Below are 15311 nucleotides of genomic sequence, written 5' to 3'. Positions count from 1 at the left end.
AAGTGCGCTGCTCTTCAGTCGACAGCAGTTCAGATGTGAAACATCATAAGATTCATTGAGAGGTCTACAGGTGTAAATCAGCTCTGTCAAGCATTTTTTGGGTCCCATTTTGTGATCAATGCATTGTTTATTACCACTCCTCCCTTCCCTCCCAGCCATTGGATTGAAAATGGTACATGAACCGTAGCCACAACAAGCCATAGCTGTACTCCAGTATTTCTGGGGAATCAATGAAATTAATCATCAGCTTTCTATCTGATATTGAATCGGTTCAGGTAGCGGAATGATAAATGAGTTTATTATCGGAATGGAATCAACGTGAAATGATAACTGAGGCTGGGTATTAAAAACACTTTCGATTTCTGTACGCTCAACGCTTGCATTTTTCAGTGCCGCCTGCCACCTCTCCCTCCTCTCCCTTCCCCTTCTGTCATAGCTCTGATTAAAAAACAAACCCCAAAAGATCTACACTATACTGGAGTGGTCAGATTGCAAGCAGTGAGCACACAAGAACAAATCTCACTACTGCTGTTATTATATGATTTCCAAGAGCCAGGCAGTGGTTCGTGTATCCAGGAGGGCTTGGGGAGTGTGAGGCTGGAATGGAAACCTCCTCAGGTATGTTGCATACCTTGATGAATTTCCAAATCAGTTTGGACCATAGCAGAGAGATCACCCTTTCAGGGTAGGTGGAGAAAATAAATGATGGCGAGATATAGTCTTTTTAATTGGGGGCCTTTGTAAGTATTTGTGCCACCCCTATATAAGGGTTCAGAATTCACATATGCTGAACATACGAAGCTGTTTTATACCATGTTAAAATCAGACGTCCAGTGTCACCTTAGAGCAGGCTTTCTCAACCAGGGTTTTGTGAAGCCCTGGGTTTGCTTGACTGCCCTGGAAGGGTTTCCATAATGGGAGTAAATCAATTTAGTAGATATATATTTTAATTTGCTAGGCATTTATCGGGTGATATGACCATATATGGTCATGTTGACCTGCCCCCCCTCCCCAAATGGCCAATGATGGGCCTAAAGGAGGGGAGGAGGGGAGGGGCCCTGGGTGGGCGTGTCCACAGCTATATTTCCCAGCCATAATCTGCACGATTGCACCGCTTCTTTGGTTTCTCGAAGCCTGAAGAATGTTTCAGGGGTTTCTCAATGGTAAAAAGGTTGAGAGAGGCTACCTTAAAGGCTAACAACATGTATTCCAGCAGCCTCCTCTGAGTAATTAGTTTGCCCCATTAGTCTATTTGTCCGTGTAGCTGGACTTGAACAGCAGCAGCTCGGGTAGAGAGAAAGGTCTTTTTCTTTACCTAGTCCTCTAACTGGAGATCCCAGGGAGTGAGCCTAGGACCTTCTACCCAGAAAGTCTGTGCTCTGCCATTGTTACAGTCACTCCCTATGAAAGGAGTCTAATGAAATAGCATCAGTTCCTCCTCTGTTTGCAGATGGTGGAGCTGAGAAGCCATGGCGTACCTAACACCATCCATTCAGTAGGAACAAAATGAAGAGTCTTAGACGCAGTAGAATTCTATTCCACATTGTTCTAAACACAATGTTGTTATTGTGGGGGTTTTTTAAAAAGAGGACAAGTGAAGTCGAAAACCAAGCGATAGTTGTCACAAAGGTACTGTGTGAAAGCTGTAAAGATTCAGATTTCTCAAAACAGACAACAGCCTTCATAGGCAGGCACGAGAGAACACAAAGAGCCGTTGGTCTTAGAGGGAAGCTGCAGGAAAAGAAAATGAAAGCCAGGAAGCAATTATTCTGGTTTTATACAAGATGAAGTAGAACTGTCTCCTCTGGACACTATAGAGTCATGGCAGTCTGACTGAATTCCATCCATTTGTCAGAGGCACATCGCTAATCAGGAGGGAAGCAGCGCGGCAGCCTGGCCTAATGAAGTTTGTGCCGTTTGAGCAAGACGGATAGCTGTGGTTTCACCAGGCACCACTTCGTTAACTCTCTGGCTGCAAACGCAGGTCTATCATATTCTCTTTAATGCACCAAGAGGATACATTTGCCGTGGTCCAGGCCTTGAAGAAGAAGAAGAAGAAGCAGAAGAAGAAGCAGAAGCAGAAGCAGAAGCAGAAGAAGAAGAAGAAGAAGAAGAAGAGTTGGTTCTTATATGCCACTTTTCCCTACCTGAAGGAGGCTCAAAGCAGCTTACAGTCGCCTTCCCATTCCTCTCCCCACAACAGACACCTTGTGGGGTGGGTGAGGCTGAGAGAGCCCTGATATCACTGCTCGGTCAGAACAGTTTTATCAGTGCCATGGTGAGCCCAAGGTCACCCAGCTGGTTGCATGTGGGGGAGCGCAGAATCGAACCCGGCATGCCAGATTAGAAGTACGCACACCTAACCACTACACCAAACTGGCTCTCACAGTCACAGAGGGAGCAAGGCAATGTCACCACCTGGACCATCCCGTTTCCTTTTAAAGCAGATTTCCATCACTGACCGGTTGAGATTTCTGAGAGGGCTCCTCTGTAAGAAAGCTGTTGTTGTAATGGCAGGTGCCTCCTCAGGATTTTTTTCTGGCGAGTCCTGGCCAGGACTCTCCTGGGCTGACCTTAAATACGTGATAAGACATGACGCGGAGACTAGGAAGACAGAAGCTTGCATACTATTTTATTGGACTTACCTTATTATGTGAAATGTGTAAAAAATATTGTTTATGAACCACCTGAATAGTCCTGCAAGTAGATTTAAGATCTTTATGCAAGGATTTGTACAAGTGGTTGATGCTTGTGCTGGCCTCATTGTGATGTACTGCATTGGATAATTTTTGCAGGTGTAGAATGGATAAGGTTGCATTTGTCGACATTGATTGTAGACATATAATCCATATTTATAATTGGCCTTTCTAAACATTGGGCTTTTTTATCAGAGAAAAACCCTAAGAGTCAAAATCTGTTCCCTGGCTGGGCTGCTATGTGCATCGTCTCTCAAAGACAAGCAAAGGGACAACTGCTCCAGCATTAAGCATTTGACGGAGCCTTTAACCAAAAGCAGCTTCATTTTGCAGTGCCTTAAAACTTAATGTGTTTGTGTCTTAAGTTCCATGAATTCTGCTTCTGTCACTAATGCTGCTGGCATCATAACGTAAGGTGACCAGATTGTCCCGCTTTTGGAGGGACATCTGGGGGCACCTGGCAAATTGTACTTATGTTGGAATTAAATATATATATATTACAACACTGTTTTTGCATTCTATGCCTTCTGTGAAGATTTTTGTTGTTCCATATAGACCAAATTTTTAATCAAGAACCCCCCCCCCCCCGGTCAATGGTGTCCTGCTTTACCAATGTTAAAATCTGGTCACCTTATCATAAGGAGAAATCACATGAAGAATGTACACCCCTGCTTTGTAATAGATTTAGTACTGTACACAAGTAAGTTCCTTCTGAAGTCTGCTCTGAGATAGGAGGAAGTTAGAACATGAAGACAGAAACCATAGACTCATAGAATCATAGAGTTGGAAGGAACCTCCTGGGTCATCTAGTCCAACCCCCTGCACTATGCAGGACACTCACATTCCTATCGCTCATCCACTGGAACCTGCCACCCCCTTGAGCCTTCACAGAATCAGCCTCTCCGTCAGATGGCTATCCAGCCTCTGTTTAAAAATCTCCAAAGATGGAGAACCCACCACCTCCCGAGGAAGCCTGTTCCACTGAGAAACCGCTCTAACTGTGAGGAACGTCTTCCGGATGTTTAGACAGAATTACTTTTGAATTAATTTCATCCCATTGGTTCTGGTTCGTTCCTCTGAACAGTCGTTTACTGTTACAGGCACTGAGTAAATGCCTTCTTTCTTTAGGGTTAGTGTCCCTTTGTAACCGTTGAAATATGTGTTAAAGAAATGTAAATGATAAACATAGTATGTGAATGAAAACGTAGCTAACGGTCACAGGGTAAGTGGAGATGACTGATGATACTGTATAATGCATGATGTGTCTGTTAGTGTTTTGGAGACTTAATTTCAGCGTCTTGGGTAAGGATCGAACTACTTAATAAATTATTTTCTGTTGAAGCCCTCTGTCTCTGTTGAACCCTCCTTGGAACATTCCAAAATTTTCCCTGTCACATTCATATATCTTCAGGCACAGGTGTGACTTCCTTCAGCACCCCCATGTCTGTGAAGAAATATGCAAGAAGGGCCCCCGAGGAGCATTATAAATGGTTGCCATCTGTTGGTTTTCTGTAGATCTAATTAGTGTAGAAGTGTTTCTTTGTGCCATTCACTCCTTTTTGAATTTCAGCCATAATGCTGGGCAGTGGCGGATGATAGCTACTGCAGCTCAGTGGCCGTGTGACTAAATTGTGAAACTGAAAACTACCAAGCACACTTTAAGATCTTAGCTCTGCCATAGCCTTATGGGAGCTGCTCTGTCTTTGCCATCAACCTTTTGTATACAATGTGAAGTTAGTAATAGTGGACCTACCCTATAAGGTTGTTGTAAGAATTAGAATGTACAAATAGGACTGGGGATGGAAGAATGCTGACTTCACTATGTCTACTACATTGCTCCCCTGCCACTGGGATTAAACCCAGTTTTTTAGCAGCCAGCCATGATGCCTGCTGACATCTAAGATTCTTCAGGGCCTGCATTGTTTGGAGAGTGAAAACCATGTAGGCTATTCCTCCCGTCCCCCCCCCAAAGGAGAGCAGATATGGGAAAGAAGAAGAATTGGTAGAGATAGATAGAATTGGTTTTTATACCCCTCTTTGCACTACCCAAAGTGGTCTCCAACCGACTTACAGTTCCCTTCTGCTCCCCACAACAGACACCCTGTGAGGTAGGTGGGGCTGAGAGAGCTCTGCCAGAACTGCTTTGTGAGAACAGCTCTAACAGGATGGAGACAGGCCCAAGGTCACCCAGCTGGCTGCATGTGGAGGAGTGGGGAATCAACCACAGTTCTCCAGATTAGAGGCTACCACTCAACTACTATCCCGAAGAAAATAGATAAGGAGTTTGTGTGGTAGATAAGGAAGAAAGGAATGCCATGAGGAGGAACTGAGCAGTGCTGTTCCAAACTATGGCTACATTAGCCAGATAAAGTCAACTTTCCCCTCAGAAGAATAGGCTTGTGTCACAGGAAGTTTTCATAAAGAGTTGTACGTACAATGCGTGTTTAATTGAGTTTTTGCATATTGATCATGACAGCACTGACGGAACACCCCCTCCTGCTTGCTTTTCTGCAACAACCAGTGTTGCTAAATCATTCAGGCCCGGTTTGCTGATGCCCTCACCTAAGCCTTTACAATTATACCATCTGTGATATTTAATTAATACTTATATTAAAAATGCATTGATCCTGGTTCACACTCCTCAAATGTAGTTAAAGGAATAGAAAGGGGGTTGGTAACAGAGGAACAGACTTGCGACTAGAGAGAGAAATAGGAATAAAAAGGAGTACACCATTAGGGAAACAGAAAAAGGTGGCTGAAACAGCATTGATTGAAAATGAAATGACGATTTAGAGCTGATTGGGGTGTGTAGCCGTGTTCTGGAGCAGCAGCACAAAGGTTGGAGTTCAGTAGCAGCTTTAAAACCAACAACTGTGTTGCTCTTAAAGGTGCCACTGGACTCAAATTCTGTTCTGATGATTTAATACTGTCATGTAAGTGTTTTCCAATTGGGTTGCAGTGCTGCTCTCGTGAAACAATCCTCCCCCAGGTGAAACCTGCTGACATACTGGGTAAAACTTGCCCTGATTGGCCCTCAGTGGTGCCCGATAGGGAGAGGGTACTCCCCCACTCAGGGCCAATTGCTGGCCTTCCTGGTCCTCCTCCTCCTCCTTCCGGCCTCTTTTGTGCAGTTACCAGGGTGGAAGAAGAGCTGGCCCCACTCCATGGTACTGCTTCATGGCAAGATGTCCATGGTAAGCCAGGATAGCAGGAGGAGGGCTGACCCCAGTGGGTGTGCTTGCCCAGCTGGACTGCTTTGCTCTGCGATGTCCATATTGGGCCAAAACTTGACAAGGGAACCTCGTTGCCTAGGAGCAGATGCTGGATTTGGTTTTACTTGTTATTTACCTTAATCCTTTAAGTTTATGATGCTATAATTTCTAAGCTGCCTGAAGCATTTTCCCTAGAGAGCTGGCATAGAAATGTTTTCCAAATAAATAAAGTAGCAAAGGCAACTGCAATCTCCTCTTGCATGAAGCAGTTTCCCCCCATGGGCTGCGTAACCAGTGTGGTTTGAAAGACTTGGTGGTCTTCGGCAGATGATTCGGGGATTGGCACCCTGGCCTATGTAGATGGTTACTGCTCACCTTCAGGTCTTCATTGACATTAATTTAGGAATCCAAGGGAGCCACAGACCCACAAAACACACAATTGTGAATCAGGACACTTAAATAACTAACTGTGGAAAATAGGTTACAGTCACAAGTCAGCGACTAAAAGCTCACGTGAACATACAAATCTATTTTTTTATTGACTCTCAGCCCCTCAAAGTCACAAAGTCACACAGACCGGCAATTGGCTTTCCAGAGTCTCAGGCATGGAGATCTTTCACAATACTTCCATTTTGATCCTTTTAACAGGAGATGCTGGGCATTGAACCTGTTCTGCATACCTTCTGCATACCAAGTAGAGAGCTACTGCCCTTCCCAAATATTTCCCCTTCCAGGTAATATTGAGAGTGAATGTCAAACTCTCCTCCATGGCCCAAGCTAATTTCAAACTAACAGTGATTGTTTTGGAAGGCCAGTGAATTTTTGTTTACTATTGGCACTTCTGGAGGGGAAAGTCAGTTTCAGAAAAGAAGGATGTCAAGCAGAGAGTCATCTTATACAGCCAGCAGTCCATGGCAAATGTCCCCCCCAAATATAATTGATCTATCCAGCTTTATTTATTTTATTTTACATAATCACTCTTTTTTTTCCATTTCCTGAGCCTCCGGGGAGGGCGGTATATAATATGATTGATAGATAGATAGATAGATAGATAGATAGATAGATAGATAGATAGATAGATAGATAGATAGATAGATAGATAGATAGATAGATAGATAGATAGATAGATAGATAGATAGATAGATAGATAGATAGATAGATAGATAGATAGATAGATAGATAGATAGATTTTGGTTTTGTTCCAGGCTTCAAGGGAGCACTGAGCAGATATGGGTAGTGAAAAAAAAGGGGGGGTCATTTTATTCTTATTAAAAGTTTTCTTTATTTGAAGGCATATAAGATAAGGTTAAATTCCATGCATAAAAAGTCCAAAAGAAAAAAGCCCACTTTCCTCCCATCCAAAATCAACCAATTCAGTCAGCCTTCGTGTATACAATAAAATGCCACTCATTGAAACTAAATTCTGATATTTCATACAAAGATCTCAAGTAGGTTCATATTAGCTGGTACAAAGGGTTTCATGTTGACCGAGTGCTGGATTTTATTTGAACTGACGTAATTAATCACAAGAGGGGCTTTAAATTAGGCTGGAAAGGAGCAAGAACAAAAGAATACCTGCTACTTGGACTTCTGACTTTCCCCCCCTAGAGCTTCTATCCTGTTGCTTTTAAGTTACTCGGTATTCAGTGGCAGCTTTTCGGTGGATATTTGTATGTGGGAATTTATACTGTTTTTAGAAAAACATTAGTTCCCACCTTCAGGTTATTATTATAAGAGTCAAGAATTTGTATATGCTGAAGAGAATAAATTCTTCCCCCTGGAAAGTGATAATATAAATGTGAGGGTAACGCAAGCTTACAGATGGTACATTTCAAAGCACAGTATTTCTAAACAAAGCCGGTGGGTAAAAGAGACCACAGATTACATGGTGGAATCAGTCTTTAGGGGAATCAGTTTTGGAATAACCCTTTTGTGCTATGAATACTCTACAGCAGGCTTTCTCAGCCGCTTTGTGAAATCCTGAGTTTTCTTGATGGCCCTGGAAGGGTTCCCCACCCCACTCTGCCCAGTATGACCAATGATGGGCCTGGAGGGGATGGGAATACGGCAGCTGTTCTCCAGGTAGAGCAGCTGCCGTATTCTGCATGATCATGATGCTTCCGGGGATTGTTGCGGTCTGAAGAATGTTTCAGGGATTTCTCAATGGTAAAAAAGTTGAGACAGGTTGCACTGCAGGTTTAGGTGGGCCAATTTGGATGGAGATGTGGGCTAGAGCAAGACCCGAGGCCCTGGTATACCAAGCACATGTGCAGTTAAGGCAAGAGGTAACTGAACGGAAATGCAAATTCACCCAGTAGTGTATCCTTAGCTGGAAGTAGGTATCTTTCTGTGCAATCCTAAGCAGCATTACACCCTTCTTAGTCAATAGAAGTCAAAGGTATAACTACTTAGCATTGCACAGTTAGTGAGCAGATTTTCAGGATAAAGACATTGGCCTGAAGCCAAAGAACAGCTTGTGCAATGACGTCTCCCATCCCACCCCCTTCCTTAGAATCGTAGAATCATAGAGTTAGAAGGAGCCACACAGGCTACCAAGTCCAACCCCCTGCTCAATACAAGATCAGCCTTAAGCATCCTTGGGAAGTATCTGTCCAGCCGCTGCTTGTAAATTGTTAGTGAGGGGGAGCTCACCACCTCCTTAGGCCAATGCTGAACTACTCTGTGAAAAACTTTTTTTTGGTATCTATCTATTTTGCTGTCCTGTCCTCAGCTACCAACAGGAACCTTTCCTTGCCATCTAAGTGACAACCTTTCAGCTACCTAAAGACAGCAGCTGTTGTGCAGCCCCTCGTGATTTTGAAAAGGCATTTCTGTGGAATGAGGATGGATATGGCACAGGGGGCTGCATCTGTGAAGCAGAATAAGTGGAAGCTGGTGACCCTCGCAGTAAAAGTAGAGGTACTGTCCTTTGAAGTAATGTTGTCTTTGGCTCCAAACTATTGACAGGTAAAAACTCAGGACTCCATAAACCATTACACTACTCATATACAAGCGGTTTGTAAGTCATTAAAAGGGAATAGAAATATCGGATAGTACATTATGTCACTTTGATTGATTGATTGATTGATTGATTGATTGATTGATTGATTGACCACCCCTTGCTGTGATACCTTGGGACGGTGATAAGATTATGGATAAACTGCAAGATATGACCAGAAAAGGAAAGGTGTCAGGGAAGGATTTAAATTTTATGGATTATTACTAGAAATAGTAGTAACATCTATAAAAATACTCACTGATAGCCTTTTATACCCATGCTATTCAACTGCAGATTTCAGAGGTATCCTAGTGCTATATGAAAATGCTCTGATAAATATTTGGATTGGTATTCTAGGTCTGAATTAAGAACATCGATGAAGTGGAATCTGTGGGTGCACATTAGCCCTTGAAATTTTAATCCCTTTGCCCACCCTGTCTCTCAAATATAGATTCTGCAGTTGCTTAGTTTGTGGGCCTAATCACATATTACAACATGCTCGTATCTCCTGTGTGCTGGCTCTGGTTCTGCAAATTCTGTGCTCAGAACTCCCATTCCTGGAATTACGCAAACTCCAATGGGGAATTAAGTTCTGAGAATAGAACTCCAAGAGTAAGTCTGTCAAAACCAGGGATATAATGACTTTGTAACACATGGTTAAGCCATGAATCAATTTTTGCTTCTCTTTTCAGGATATTTATATTTATTTTCAAAATGATTCAGTATAATAATATTGACTAGCTCAATCTTTGTTTCTGTCGTTTTACCCAAATTGTGTATTCCTGGGGGAAATAAATGTAGAACTAAACTTCATACAGGGTAGCATGCATGGTTTCTCCTACGCAGCTTCTCAGTGTAAGATAAAGCTGTATCTGAGGCAGCTCTCAGAGAATTACATGAATTTCTGATGTCCATCTTGCAGATTTTTCATTTTGCCCATCCCCCACCTTCATAGCCATATCATCGCTGTGGGCCTGAGGGCTTCAATCTTCAGTCCCAGTTAAATCAATGGAGCTGCACTGATTTGCACAGCAGAATACTACGATCACCCGTAATGTTTTGATTTAATAGTTTAACATTTAAACATCCCTAAATTATTCAACGCTACATCCTCCAGAGAAGTCAGCTGGATTTTGATCTGCCAAAGTGTGTGTGTTATTGTGACTCTGATATTTTCAAAAGTCAGAAGCCATTTAAGACAAAAAATGTTCTGCATAAAAGACGGATAGTTTCTTACACGTGTAATTAGACGAAAATAATTGCTCAGAATTTGGAACTGATATGGAGCAAGGTCTAAGAAAGATGGGTGGTATAAACTAATATTCAAAGGATTAATTTACTGGGAAATATTTGCTTAATTTCTACAGAAGTAACAGATGGGAAACAACAGATCCTGCAGGCATCTTGTTCTACCAGGAATGCAGGATATAACAAAGCGACCCAGCATACTAGATCTGGGGTCGTGGACAGCGGGTAGCAATAAGAGAGAGATCATCAAGCTGCTGACAACTCACATGAGGAGTCCCAAAGGGAGCAGTCCTCTTTCCAATCCTATGTAATATCTCCAGTCCTATTTAATATCTTCATGCACCCTCTTGGTCAACTGGTACAGAAGTTCAGGATAAGATGTGATCAATATGCTGACACCCAGCTGTTCCTCCTGTTGGATGACCTCCGCGACCCTCCCCAGAAGTATTAGCTAGCTTCCTGGAAGCAGTGATGAGGTGGCTCAAGCCGAGTCATCTGAAGCTCAACCCTTCAAAGACAGAGGTCCTATGGCTAGGCAGGAAGGGTCCGTGTGAGGAAGTGCACCTACCCAATCTGGATGGTGTGCAGCTATCAGTGGCTCACTCTGCCAGGAACCTGGGCATAATCCTGGATGCTTTCCTCTCAATGGAAGCTCAGGTCATGAGAGTAGCACAGCTGGCATTCTACCACCTTTGCCAAGCCAAACTATTAGCACCCTGCTTGGCCCCGGAACACCTAGCCATAGTGATCCATGTGACGGTCACCTCTAAACTGGACTTTTGCAACTTGCTGTACGCAGGCCTGCCCTTAACCTTGATCTGGAAACTTCAGCTGGTCCAAAATGCAGCAGCCAGGGTCCTCAGCTACACCATGGAGGTCCCACATCTGGACCATCCTCCAACAGCTGCAGTGACTACCAGTAAAATTCTGGATCAGGCTAAAGGTTGTGGTAATCACCTTCAAGGCCATACGTGATCAGGGTCCAGTGCACCTGAGGGACTGCCTTTTTGTCTACCCCCCTCAAAGAGCTTTGCGTTCTGCCACCTCCAACTGGCTTGTGATCCCTGGCCCCGAGGAAGCCCGCTTGACCTCAACCAGGGCCAGAACCTTCTGTGTCCTGGCTCCCACCTGATTGAACAAGCTCCCAGAGGAGATCAGGGCCCTAACAGAACCCAAACAGTTCCACATGTCCTGCAAAAGGGAGCTCCTCCGCCAGGCGTTTGGTTGAAGTTGACTGGAACTAGCAACACCCACTGGGCCCCTGAACCTCCCTCCCAGGAATCCATGCACCTGACTTGATTGTTGTTCTGTCGGATTGTTAGAGAGCCAGTTTGGTGTAGTGGTTAGGAGTGCTGACTTCTAATCTGGCATGCCGGGTTCAATTCTGCGCTCCCCCACATGCAACCAGCTGTGTGACCTTGGACTCTTCACGGCACTAATAAAGCTGTTCTGACCGAGCAGTGATATCAGGGCTCTCTCAGCCTCACCCACCCCACAGGGTGTCTGTTGTGGGGAGAGGAATGGGAAGGCGACTGTAAGCCGCTTTGAGCCTCCTTCGGGTAGGGAAAAGCGGCATATAAGAACCAACTCTTCTTCTTATTATTATTCTCTTGTCCCTGGCCCCAACCTGGTGGAATGAGCTCCCAGAAGAGCTGCGGGCCCTGCGGGATTTGTCAGTTTTCCGCAGGGCCTGCAAGACAGAGCTCTTCCGCGAGGCATATGGTTTGAGGCCAGGGCGACTCCTGGCGCTGTCAGCTGTGGATCTCTAGCCGAAACCAACTAAGTCCGTCGCTCCCAGATAGAGAGTAATAGACCTTACTGGACTGGGGGAGGGGAGTGGGTTATTATCCGCCATCGCGATATTGTGTTTTAATTATGTTTTAATGGGTTTTTATGGGATTTTATTGTTTTTATGAATTTCTGTAAGCCACCGTGAGACTTTGGAGAGCAGCGGTATATAAATATAAATAAATAAAATGATCATTATCATTACTGTTGCCGTTATTCTTTTAAATATGAAAGACTGGTTTGTGTTGAGTTCCCCTGAGCCTCAGGGGAGGGCAGTATACATTTGTAATGAACGAACAAATGAATGAATGAATCTCTTCAGACTTCTCTGAACGCACATACTATAAATAAGAATGCTTTACTGTTTACCACCCCCAGAAGCTTCTAGAGTCATGCCAATTCATTCCTTCTGGGAACTAAACCATATCTCTTTAGACAGAGGCTATTCTTAAAGTAAAGGACTCCAGATGTTTTTTCAAGCTGCCTTGGTATACAGGAACTGAATTCAATTTCCAAACAGGTATACATTTACAGGAAAAAATACTGATTTATTAAAAAAGAAATGTTTAACTTTGCTTGAAATCTAGCCCATTAATTACAGAAAGGAAAAACTTAAAAGAGAGCCACCCAGTTGGAACAGAATCATCCCCTGTTGTATTGCTTTCTACAGTATTAACAGTCCTTTCTGGGAAAAGCTGGGGACTTTATTTGCAAATATAACCAAAATAACTGGGTTGGATGCAGTGATTCCATTAACTGAAGAGGCATGCTCCATTGATGGAAGACTCCTCACTTTACCAAAGGGAGATGTTGGATCGAATCCATTTACTTTACAATATTTGCTTTGAGTAAGGTGACCAGATTGTCCCACTTTTGGAGGGACATCTGGGGGCGCCTGGCAAATTGTACTTATGTTGAAATTAAATATATATATATTACAATACTATTTTTGTGTTCTATGCATTCTATGAAACTTTTTGTTGCTCCATACAGACCAAAATTTTAATCAGGAACCCCCCTGATCAATGGTGTCTTGTCACCTTAGCTTTGAGTGAAAACATTGCTGCTCATTTCCATGGGTATCTAATTAATAGGCTTTAAAATTAAGCTGTCCTCCTCATGGAAGAACCACAAGCTGCTCAAAGTTTGAAATCACAGGATACGATTGTTTTCTTTTTTTTGGATGAGTGATTGAAAGTGAACATGATTGAACAGAGAGCTGGGGGACGAAGACGTTCGCAGAAGGCAGGGAAGTTAAAAGAACAGATACGCTTGGCTTTGGGTAAAATGGGGAAAAAGTGAAGAGTCATTCTGTCTAATTGGGTGTGATTAAACCCTGCAATTCTGAATGCATATTTATTTCCAATGTACTAGCAGCACTGCATGATCGCTAGATGCAAAAGAAAGGTCGAGTCAGAGAGGAGTCATATATCATTTTAAAAAGCAGAGTTTGTTTGGGGGTGGGCTTGTTTTAAGGCTAGCTCTATTAGGAAATAAGTCTGATAGACTTTTCCACAGGAAAGACAGTTCTGGCTTTTCCTTTCCTGACACCCTAACTTGATGACATTAGAAAGTCCTTTGCTAAGTGAGCCTCCCTTTAAATTTTAGGCAAAAAAACCTGTTCCTGGATCCAAAGGGGCACTGAATTAGCTGAGGAGGCAGCTAGCTCCTTTTCCAGCAACTTCAAAAATGGAGTGAGTTTTTCTCCTTTAAAAATGCAATATGCCAGCAAGGGCAGTTGAACACCCCGCTGCCACGCACACCTTATCATCCCGCACTCCATTCCTTTCAAACTTTTCTCCCAGTCCAGGTGACTTCCCATAGCAGACTCTGCCTCAAGCACCAGAAAAAATGTAAGCGTACGATTTCTTCCCACTGGCCTATGGATTTCAGTCATATTTTTAAAAAAGGAAACCCTACTCCCACCCACAAACAGGGACAATGGCCTGTCTTCCCCCCTAGCAGGCGGGAAGATTAGGGAATCCATGTCAAGAAAAGGGGTCATCCACTTAATGCTTTGACATGAAATTACAGATGTAGAGAGATCTTAGGCCCTGGATCAGTAGTTCTCATCGATCATCTGATCCTTTCGTCTCTGTTGTTTGTTGCATCTCATCTGGTTTGGGGAGTGTGAGAGTGAATGTGTTTTACCATACAGGGATGGGAGACGCATCATGTCTAAACTTTAGGATATGCAATATAAATATCCTCCGTGTTATGTCTGTAAGGTGGGTGGGCTGCCTATTGCGGGAAGGAAGGGTAAAATCCTGAACATCTCCCCGCCCACACACACACACACACACACACACACACACACAAACTCACATCCTGCCTTTCAGCTAATAGCAACGAAATAGTGTCTTATCTTCCACGGGGTGGGAGGGGAGGGCAGGTAGTGTACCAAACCTTCTCTGTCTGTGCCTCTCCACCTGCTTTGCCCATCTAACATGCTGTGAAGTGGCTATGTCACACTTAGAGCTGTCTGCTATGTCTCTCAAGCATTCTATGGGACACACAGGAATCTGCCTTATACAAAGTTATTGGTCTGTTGAGGTTGCTATTGTGACTCTCCAGCATCTCAGGCAGGGGTCTTTCATGTCACCGACTACCTGGTCCTGGAGATGCAGAAGATCGAACCTGGGACCTCCTGCATGCAAAGGAGAAGATGCTCTTCCACTGATCCACAAAACCACTTCATTAAACAGTAGTAAAATCCTGCTGCTGCTTCTGGGGTGAGCTGCATTGTGATGGACACATGGAAGGGAACACACACACACACACACAATGGCATTTATTGCTTACAACCCAAAGCCGTTAGAAGCAATCACAAAACAAACCATCAGGCTGGCTGGGCAGTTTTGAAATTTAAAAGGGTTTGGGTTTGTTTTGTTTTGTTTTGCAAACAACAGCTAAGAAGAAGCATCCTCTTGAACAGCGCCTGATTATGGAAGAGGGTCTTCTCAGTGTTTTCTCAGTACAAGCATCACTCCTGCCTGCTGCTTTGCTCCTCTTCGTTCTTAGGTCTTCTTTCATTCAGCCCGACTTTTCTCATAAGCTCAAAGCAGTTTTTTTCCATCAGCTCCCCCCCCCCCTCCAAGCCCCCGTCCCGCTGTGATTGCATGATTGTTGCTGTGTGTTTTTCTGAATGGTATATCTTTAGAAATTTTAAGTGATCAAGCCGCTTTTTATGGAGGGAACTGTTTTGGGGAAACTGTCATTTTCCTTTCATGGGGAAGGCAGCCTCTCGAAATTGCAAGCTGAATGGTACCCGAGTGCTTTCTGCGCCTAAGTAGGGACAGCTGGTTACACAGTTCAGAAGCAATTGGTGTCCAAAAGGCAGCAGTCTGTGCTGTCTTTCTTTTCTCCTTG

At 43.7% G+C, this 15311-nt stretch overlaps 1 protein-coding gene across 3 annotated transcripts in view; it reads left to right on the top strand.

Moving 5' to 3' along the window:
- The window catches only part of LOC143820582 (uncharacterized), a 104366-nt gene that overhangs the window by 60470 nt on the left and 28585 nt on the right, over positions 1-15311 (top strand). Inside the window, exon 4 of one of the 3 annotated variants that reach the window (XM_077303574.1) lies at positions 10274-10674. The exons of the other annotated variants lie outside the window; for them this stretch is intronic. Coding sequence (XP_077159689.1) covers positions 10274-10383 — 110 coding nt within the window. The 3' untranslated portion in view covers positions 10384-10674. Of the gene's footprint in view, positions 1-10273; positions 10675-15311 lie in introns of those variants that run through there. 3 annotated transcript variants of the gene reach the window in all.

Source organism: Paroedura picta, chromosome 11 (genome assembly GCF_049243985.1).
Source record: "Paroedura picta isolate Pp20150507F chromosome 11, Ppicta_v3.0, whole genome shotgun sequence".
Taxonomy (NCBI): Eukaryota; Metazoa; Chordata; class Lepidosauria; order Squamata; family Gekkonidae; genus Paroedura; species Paroedura picta.
This window is presented reverse-complemented; position numbering and strand designations above follow the sequence as displayed.